General features: G+C 53.1%; 1 protein-coding gene across 1 annotated transcript; it reads left to right on the top strand.

The window, feature by feature from the left end:
• Window positions 1-2,750: 2,750 nt before the first annotated feature.
• LOC123127626 (ankyrin-3) lies at window positions 2,751-6,318 on the top strand. The gene is made up of 3 exons (XM_044547382.1): window positions 2,751-2,948; window positions 3,149-3,976; window positions 4,729-6,318. The coding sequence occupies exons 2-3, from the start codon at window positions 3,257-3,259 to the stop codon at window positions 6,124-6,126; spliced, it is 2,118 nt and encodes a 705-aa protein (XP_044403317.1). The 5' UTR covers window positions 2,751-2,948; window positions 3,149-3,256; the 3' UTR covers window positions 6,127-6,318.
• The last annotated feature ends 3,635 nt before the right edge of the window (window positions 6,319-9,953 follow it).

The following is a 9,953-nucleotide window of genomic DNA, read 5'->3' on the forward strand; positions in this document are numbered from 1 at the left end:
TAAGTTAATATTTCTAAATATTACAGGAATATTTTTAATAATTTATTTTATTTTATACGGTATACCCCTATATATTTACCTTGTGTGCACATGGATATTTGTGTGGCGTGAGGTACTTTCTTATAACACATGAATATTTGAATCTTACTTTTATTATTATGATTATTATTTACGTACCTTTTACATTAAAAAATATAACGTGTGCAATATGGGCCACGGGCTGCAGTCCATTTCAGGACACAGGAGTTTCTGGCACAATATATTTGCTCTCTAAGGGTCCGAATTCAACATGAAACTTGGTCGGTGTGGTGGCTAGCGCGATCAGTGTACAAGCTTCGTGCTTCCTGTTTCGATTCCTGTCACGCGCATTTTGCATTTCATTTTTGCTAAGGTACTGACAGGCGGGTCCACTAGTCATAGAGATGTTAACTATTCAAATAATTATGTTTGGTAGTTATAAGTGGACCCACCCCATGTCTGTGCCACATCAGCCATATATGGTGCCACCTGGACACACTTTACGTCTACGGGTGATGATTACCACCGTATTTGCATATTCGTGTCAAGTTTTAGAACCAATTTGACGTATTTTTCAAGTTCAGGCGTTAAACTGAACATCCATGACAAGTTGAAGCACCACGGGTGTATTTACCTCGCAAGAAAACAACGAAGAAGCGACACGCATCGAATGTTACAAATGCACGGTCATTTAGGAAACGCGAGTTCTAAGATATTCGGTACACTCCTCGAGTGCGGAATTACAAATCCTAGGATATTTATATGCATGGATGGATGTTGAGCTCGGCGCCACTGTTTCGATGATTCCATTATAGTACGAGTATTATCTAGGAGTACAACTTGGAAAACAAACTTTGGAGTGCATCATGAGTTGATTTCCGCGCGCCATCCATCCATGTGCATGCCGCATGCACACCATCATGATGCGTCTCAAGGATTGCCTTGAGAAAAGAAGAGCAAAAAAAAAGAAACCTCCAGCCATGCAACACATTGATCTGATCTCCATAGCCGAACCGAATGCAGGCAGACCACCGAACAGCAGAGGACAGAGCCACCCTTTCGCATCATTGCCAACCCAAACCAACCACCCCCCTATTCCCTCCCTACGACGCCGTACTATTTTAGCCTCTGTCCTGTTGATTCTGATGCAAAAGCTGCACTGCCATTGATGGCCCTGTTCCACCTTTAGGCCAACTCCACCGCACGATTTTAAATTGTCCGCCCCGTCCGTTTGAAGTAAAAGGTACAAAACCAACGACCCAACGCGCAACCCCATTTTGCCTTTTTGTCCGTTTAGTGTCCGCTTCGACCCCATATCCAGAGCAAACTTGAGATGGATTTGAGGCAAAGCGGACAGCCGCGGACAGCCTGTCTGCGTCCTCGCGTCCGCATATGGCCCACATGGCAGCCACCTGCCCGTGCTTTTGTCCCCTTCCCTCTCTCTCCTCTGCTGGACGCCTGGGCCACGTCGCTGGGGCCACCTGCCCCGGCTTCTCTTGTCTCGCCGAAGCAAGCGGGCACGGAGGACAGAGGGCGAGCGCCGGGCTAGGCGAGGCGCGGCTGGGGGCGCGGCGAGGCGGGGGCACGCGAGGGCGAGGCGTGGACGGCGGCGAGGCGGGCGAGGCACGGCCAGCGGCGTGGCGGACGCGAGCGGGGGCGGGCGCGAGCCGCGAGCCGGGCGCGGCTGCGGGGTGCGAGCGCGGCGGGGAGGGAGTTCGAGTTCCACTTCCACATGTCGGCGCCGCTGGACAGGTCGGGGCAGCCGCCGCTCGCGTCCCCGGCCGACGAGCTCTTCTACAAGGGCAAGCTCTTGCCGTTGCACATGTCGCCGCGCGTCCAGATGGTCGAGGAGCTCCTCCTCGACGGCGCCGTCCGGGGCAGGGCCGGCTCGCGGCTCAGCGGCCTCGTCGTTAGCACCGCCCCCGCCACGCCGTGCGAGCGCTCCCGCGGCGTGTCGCCGGCCAACTCGTGCTTTGTGAGCGGGAGCTCAACGTGGAGGAGTTCTTCCGGGAGTACGCGGCCGGCATGGCTCTCGCCGGCAGCGAGGAGAAGCCCTGGTCCAGGAGGCTCCGGTTCGTCCGGCAGCTCAACCTCGGCCGCCAGCTCAAGGCCTCCAAGGCCTACCTCAAGACCATCTTCGCCGGGAAGCAAGCGGGAACCGGGGGCGATGACAAGAGCTGCAGGGCGAGGCAAGCGGGGCGCGGCTGGCGAGAGCAGGCGGCGGAGAGGCGAGCGGGGCGCGGCTGGCGCGAGCACGAGCCGGGCGCCGGGCGCGGCGAGCGCAAGCGCGAGCGGCGGTGGCGAGGCGAGCGCGAGCGAGGCGGGCGGCAAGCACGGCACGAGTGCGGCTGCGTGGGCACGTAGGCGAGGCGGACAGTTTGGGATAATCGCCGCGTCGGGCGCCTCCAGCAAGAGCCAGACATGCATGTCCGTTTCCGTTCTTATTGACATTCCAAATGGACGAAATCCAGACAAAAAAGATATTCGTTTGGGGTCGTGCGATGGAGTTGGCCTTACTAGCCGGCCAGCCAGCCCCTCCCAAAGACTCCTCTCCTCTCATCTCCTTGTCCGGTGCACTTTGTTCGATCAACGGAAAAGCATCCATTCAATTCCATACCATGTGATTGATGTCTCGGCACTTCCTTTTCCAAAGGGTAGAGGAGAAGGACCACGATGCTCGCTCTGTCACTGTCGCTGCCTCACTGTTCCCTTCCCCCACCCGTCCATAACTGAGTGGCCACCTTCGCACTGTGCCACTACAAGCACGCATAACCACTTTGGCGGCCTAAATGCTTCACTCATAATAACGCTCCTACTAATCCAGTCCAGTGGATCTCCTCAGCTCGGTTGATAAGTGTCGCAGGCCCTCGTGCTTCTCCGTTTCGTTCGTTCCCGGGCGAGGCCGACGACGAAGCTGCGTCGTCCCCACGGTGATTTGCTTTATCCATTTCCATCTGTTTGCATGATGCCTCACTTGCAGTTCACAGATGCTTGCAGTTGCACTTGGATCCCAATCTCATCACAAGCAATAAAGAAACCATATTTGCCTCCATGGATTTGCTCAGCCCACATGGCGCCTTGCCCATGCACATTCCCTCCTCCTTCTAATCTTCTTCCACCTTTGATGCAGCTGCAGCTGCTCCCATGTGATGTGCTGCTAAGCTGAGCGGAGCGGAGCTCGTCTCACTCCGGACTGACAGCACGGCACCGGTGGATTGGATCTGTCCTTCCAAGATCGATGGACCGGTCCTGCTACTTCCCGCTGCGGTGGGAGAGCACCGGCGACCAGTGGTGGTACGCCTCGCCCATCGACTGCGCGGCGGCCGATGGCCACTACGACATCGTCCGCCAGCTGCTGCACCTTGACCCCAACCTGCTCATCAAGCTCACCTCGCTCCGCCGGATCCGCCGTCTCGAGGCGCTCTGGGACGACGACGCCCGCTTCGTGCACGCGCCCCGCCACCGCGCCTCCGTCGCCCGGGGCCTGCTGCTGGAGTGCGAGTGCAAGCACGGCGCCGAGAACACGCTGCTCCGGGCCGGCTACGGCGGCTGGCTGCTCTACACGGCGGCCTCGGCGGGGGACGCGGGCTTCGTGCAGGAGCTGCTGGACAGGGACCCGCTGCTCGTCTTCGGCGAGGGCGAGTACGGCGTCACGGACATGTTCTACGCGGCGGCGAGGGGCGGCAACGCCGACCTGTTCAGGATGCTGCTGGACCACGCCATGTCCCCGAGGTGCTCGACGTATGGTCGCGACGGGGATAGCACTGGCGCCGGCGCCGGTGACCGCGCCTCGGTGTTCCGGCTGGAGATGATGAGCAGGGCTGTACACGCTGCCGCGAGAGGAGGGAGCGTGCGGATGCTGAAGGAGCTCATCGACGGTCGCTCCGACGTGTCGGCGTATCTTGATATCCGTGGATCCACCGTGCTTCATGCAGCTGCTGGGAGAGGGCAGCTCGAGGTGAGCCAACTGTTTCCTGCCATTGCTTACATCTTCTGTACATGTTTTTTGTTTAGTTTGTGTTCATCGTGTAGTTTAGATCTCGTTATCAGTAAAGAAAATGCTTTGGAATTTTGGTGCGTGATAATCGGTTTGCTTCAGGTATATTCGCCTTTCCGGTCGATAATTGGAATTGTGTAAAGGCCACTATCCAAAATGAAATGTCTAGTGTCATTCAAGGATAATCATTGTGTTATTTATGATAATTATCTAGGAGTACTTTACTTTAACATACAAGCACTATGATTTACTTTGTCAAAAAAAAGCACTATGATTTAATATAACAAGCATTGCAGTAAAGATATTATTGTTACTACCATCGTGATCAACACTTGGGAACGAGAGGTCGATCATCAGTAGACACTTGATTCCCTTTCTTAGTTGGATCAGCTCGAACAATTCACGATCCAATTTTTTTGTTAGAAGATTGGTACCAGTACACAATACTGAAACGTCAAAGCTCCAATCATGAGACCCCCTTCCAATAAACTGAGGCAAAAGCGAGTGTACTTCTACTTCTGTCCAGATAGAAAAAGAATTGGTACCAAACAACTTTTAGATCTACGGCTCCCTTTCTGTTTTCTCGATGGTGATATTCAGCCAACTTTCCTTCTGTTTCTTAATGTCGCATGTGATGGTTCTTGCTACTGTTGTCATTGAATTGTTAGGTGCAAAGATCCATTTATCTGAAAATTAGAAAATATCTTATGCAGGTTGTCACGTACCTGATGGCCTCTTTCGACATGATCAACTCAACCGACAACCAAGGGAACACTGCACTACATGTAGCGGCCTACCGAGGGCATCTGCCCGTTGTAAACGCACTGGTTGCTGCATCTCCATCAGCCATATCAGCTGTCAACAATGCAGGTGATACGTTCCTCCACTCGGCGATCGCAGGGTTCAGAACCCCGGGGTTCCGTCGGCTCGACCGGCAGCTGGAGCTCACCAAGCATCTCATTCGAGAGAGAGCCGCAGACATCCGGAAGATCATCAACCTGAGAAACGACACGGGCCTTACCGCCCTGCACATGGCTGTGATTGGCTGCGTGCATCCGGACCTCGTCGAGCTCCTGATGACCACGCCGTCCATCGACCTTAACGTCCAAGACGCTGACGGCATGACCCCGCTGGCGCTGCTCAAGGAGCAGCTGCGATCAACCACGTCGGAGAGACTCATCAAGCAGATAGTCTCCGCCGGAGGGGTGCTGAGCTCGAGCGTGCTGAGAAGCCGGTCGGCCGTCGTTTCGCAGATAAAGATGCGGGGAGGGATCGCGATCAGTCCGGGCACCATGTTCAAGATATCGGATGCGGAGATATTGTTGCACTCGGGCATTGCGGCGACGGAGTCCCGAAGGGCTAGCTCGTGCTCTAGCGATGGCAAGTGTGACCCTGTACATGCGGATGCAAACGGCGAAGGTGACGAGAACCATGGATCGTCGGAGAAGAGGCTCAGCTCTGCCAGCCGAGCCAAGGACCGTCTCAAGATGATGCTGCGGTGGCCTCGCCACAGGGAGAAGATGTCCAGGACGCCGAGGAAATCCGAGGACGGCGGCCCGCTGGACACCATCAAGAAGCTGAACAGTCATGTCGCCGACACCCCGACTCCGCTCAGGCAGGCCTTCACCAAGACGACGGCGCTCAACAACAAGCGCACGCTCGCCGTCAAAAGCTCCGCCCCCAGCTCGGCCAGCAAGAAGAAGCTCATCCACGGCATCATGGAGGCCATGCCGCACCTCGCGGCGCCATCGGCATCAACCCAGTCCCCGCCGAGCACGCTCCCGAGGTCCTCCATGTCCTCCGCGCCGACGTCCACCAAGCTCAAGGACATCTGCTTCGAAGAAGAGGAGAGCACGACGGTGACGCCGCCGTTCGGCAAGCTCAAGGACATCATCCTGGACAACGACGACGGCGCGGACGACCCGTCGTGCTCGAACTCGTCCTTCGCCGACGAGGGGGTCGTCGGCGTGGCCGCCCGGAGGAACCACGGGTGCGGGAACGGGAGGCTCATCAACATCTGCTTCGGCGCGCAGGGGCTCACGGTGGAAGACTCTGCCAGCGGGCAGCCGACGAGCAAGATGTTCAAGCAGCAGTGCCTCCGGGTGTCCTGACCTGGCCTGCCTTCGGCTTTGCGGTTCAACGATGTGTGTGTGTGTGTGTTTTGAACTCCCCCGGTTTGGTTTGGTTTGGTTTGGTTTGGCGTGCTGCTCCGCGTACAAGGAGAAAATTCCTTATTTGACACTATTTTAAAATCTGCTTCCTTATTTGACACTGAAAAAATTTATCTTCCTTATTTGACACAACTTTTAAATGTTATTTCCTATATGACATTTTCGTCCATTTTGACCCTAAATGACACATGAAAAGACTCTTTTGCCCCTCATGTGGTATGTGTATGTGGGGCAATAGCGCACACACGCAGCATCAGTGCGAGGGCAGGAGCACACACACAGCAACACATACACATGCACCAACACACACGCATGCGCACACACACGCAACAACACGCAGCAACACACATGCACACACACGCAGGCAGCACACACACATACATACACGCAGCAGCAGCAGCACACACAGGCAGCACATAGGCACGCAACAACACACACGCGCGCGCACGTACACACGCAGTAGCAAACACACACGCAGCAGCACACATGCACACACACATACAGCAGCAGCACACATGTGCGCGTGCACCCACACACGCAACAGCACACGCGTGCGCACACACATACCGCATTAGGGGCAAAATCGTCTTTTCGGGTATCATTTAGGCTTAAAATGGACGAAAGTGTCGTATAGGGAATAAAATTTAAGACTAGTATCAAATAGGAAAGAAAAATATTTCCAGTATCAAATAAGGAACCAGATTTTAAGACAGTGTCAAATAAAGAATTTTCTCGCGTACAAGAGCGAGGTGTGATTGATTTGCTGAGATAAATTCCGTGTATCTATCATAGTAAGGCGTGCTTGATTTTTGCAAGGGCTTAAGCTTGCTATCATCAAGTTATCGACGTAATTCCCCTATACATATACACGAAATGTTTGAGCTATACCAAGCAAACTTAGGCTCAAACAACACGGGCTAGCTACGATGGAAATGCATTTTGGAGCCCCTTTAAAAAGCACGAAAATAATTTAATTGATGTTTTGAAAAAAACTGAAATAGTTTTACATGCATATAATATATGTTTTTTCTTCGAAAATGAACGCTTTATTACTTAAAAGATTTAAGCATTACACCTGTCCTCCGCATAACTAAGAAACACACAGCCAACAAAGTCCTCACACCAAGTCAAAATAAAAGAAGAAGACAATATACAAGAAAAAATAAATTATTTGTATAACGCCTAAACTGAAGGTGGCCTAATCCTAAGATCATGCTGCCATCCACGCTGGATAAAAGCATCCCTCACCGTAGCCTCCAATCGTGTACACACCTCCGTAAACATGTCTCGATTCTTCACTCGTTGTAAAGAGGACCATAAACGAAAAGTCCCGGTATATTATGTGTTTGTGTGAAGAACTTGTTTCCTTGTAAATTTTAGTATTTTACCTAAATAGTTATGTTGTTAATGAGGGGATTCGGTTTAGCTAAAGGTATGCGTTGAGTAGGTAACAAAATAGTTGGATAGTCATCATACAAAATCAGAGAAAAACATAGTTCGATAGTTAGGAGAATGATGTGATGGACAAGACCCAACCTTAAGCTTAGCAGTTGATCGTATCAGTTTATTGTTATAGCTTTTTTCATGTCAATTATCCATTCCTAAGACCATGAGATCGTGCAACTCCCTGACACGATAGGAATACTTAGTATGTATCCAAACATCACTTCGTAACTGGGTGATCATAAATGTGCTCTACATGTATCACCGAAGGTGTTTGTTGGGTTGGCACGGATCGATACTGGGATTTATCACTCCGTGTGACAAAGAGATATCTCTGGGCCCTCTCGGTAATACAACATCGTACAGAGCTTACAAGCAATGTGCCTAATGAGTTACTCACGAGATCTTGTATTATGGAACGAGTGAAGAGACTTGCCGGTAACGAGATTGAACTAGGTATGGAGATACCGATGATTGAATCTCGGGCAAGTAATTGTTGGGGAACGTTGCATGAAAAACAAAAAAATTCTATGCACACGCAAGATCAATCCATGAAGATGCATAGTTACGTGAGGGGGAGAGCACCTACATACCCTTGTAGATCGCTAAGCGGAAGCGTTTATCAACGCGGTTGATGTAGTCGTACACCTTCACGATTCGTTCCAATCAAGCACCGAACGTACGGCACATCCGCTTTCAGCACACGTTCAGCTCGATGACATCCTCGCCTTCTTGATCCAGCAAGAGGGGCGGAGTAGTAAATGAGTTCCGGCAGCACGACGGTGTGGTGACGGCGGTGGTGAAACTATTTCCGCAGGGCTTCGCCAAGCACAATGGATTTAGAGTGAAGGATGAACCAGATGGAGGAGATTAGAACCACACTGGACTTCTAATTATAAGGATTTGAGGTAGCTAGGGCTAGCTCTAATGAGTCAACCAGGACCAACTAGAACTAGAACTAAATCAACTAGAGGAGGCTCAAAAACTTGTGTTCTAGGGGCTAGCCCTGCTCCTCTATTTATATGTTGAGCCCTATGGTCGTTACTTGGGGAGAGGGCCTCCCTAAAGTCGGTTTGGAACGCAAGGAAGAGTCCTTCTCGGATTCCAGCACCAGACGCCATGGTCCTCGGCGTCCGGCCTAGACGCCAGGGTCCATGGCTGTCGGCGTTCTGGGAACGGGGGTCCCCAGACTTGCCTACCTGCGGCCCACGGCATGGCTAAGCCAGCAGGCTGTACGGCCCATCTTCATCAACAAGGCATCCAAGACCCTCACGAGGGTCCAAGCCTCGCGAGGCAGACGACGCAAGACCTCCACTGGAGTAGCCTAGCCAAGCAGGCTCACGAGGAGCGGACATATCAAGGCGGGGCAAACCTCATGAGGCCCTCGTGACGTGAGCCATGACGCACGACACCAGGCGGGCGCCAGCGCGCGCAGCGTCCTTATTTCCTCTTTGGTGCTAAGGAGGCCAGCGCAGGCGAAGAGTACCGAGGCATCAGGCAAATGTTGCTATGTTGGTGCAACGAGACCAAGACCAGGAGGACGGCGAGACGGAGGTCATCGTGGAGCCCAAGACGACGTCACCAACAGAGCTTTTCGCAGGCGAAGACCACTTTTGTCAGGATAGCTTGTACTAGTTGTCCCCCTTTAAATTGGCCCACCATTGTTGGCTCCCTTCCCGCTCGATATTTGGGAAGAGGACCATGGCCTATATAAGTAGAGCTAGCCACCATAGTAGAGGCATCTGATCTTAGCTTGATCCAACCCGATCGAGAGCCTACTCACAAGAACACCTCAACCTTAGGAGGTTGTTCTTCCCTTGTACTGTTCATCATCAGCCCTAGAGGCAATCCACCACTACCACACTGGAGTAGGGTATTACACCACAAGGGTGGCCCGAACCAATATAAACCTCGTGTCTTTCTATGTTGCGATTTCGTTGAGTTCGTCCGCGAGATCTTAGCGAGCTAGGGTGTAGATCGGTAGGAAAGAAAGACTTCGCGTGCACCCCAGTGTTCGAACCTTAAGGGTTTGCCGGAACCCCACATCTGACATTTGGCGCGCCAGGTAGGGGTGCGTCGGGGCTCCTCTCCACCAACCTGCACCATGTATCGCCGCACTACGCTCCCATGGCAGGTGCCCCGCCACCCACCTCTGCGGCCAACACCAGCAGCAGGGAGTCTGGGTACCGAGCCCTGGCCCCCGCCCTGCGGCGAGTGCAGTGGCCGGCCAAGTTCAAGCCGGAGATGCCGCCGTGTTACGACGGCGCGGCAGACTCGGCGTCGTCCCTGCTGGCGTACGAGGAGGCCGTCCTCGAAGCCGGAGG

This window comes from Triticum aestivum, chromosome 6A (assembly GCF_018294505.1).
Source record: "Triticum aestivum cultivar Chinese Spring chromosome 6A, IWGSC CS RefSeq v2.1, whole genome shotgun sequence".
NCBI classification, from domain to species: Eukaryota; Viridiplantae; Streptophyta; class Magnoliopsida; order Poales; family Poaceae; genus Triticum; species Triticum aestivum.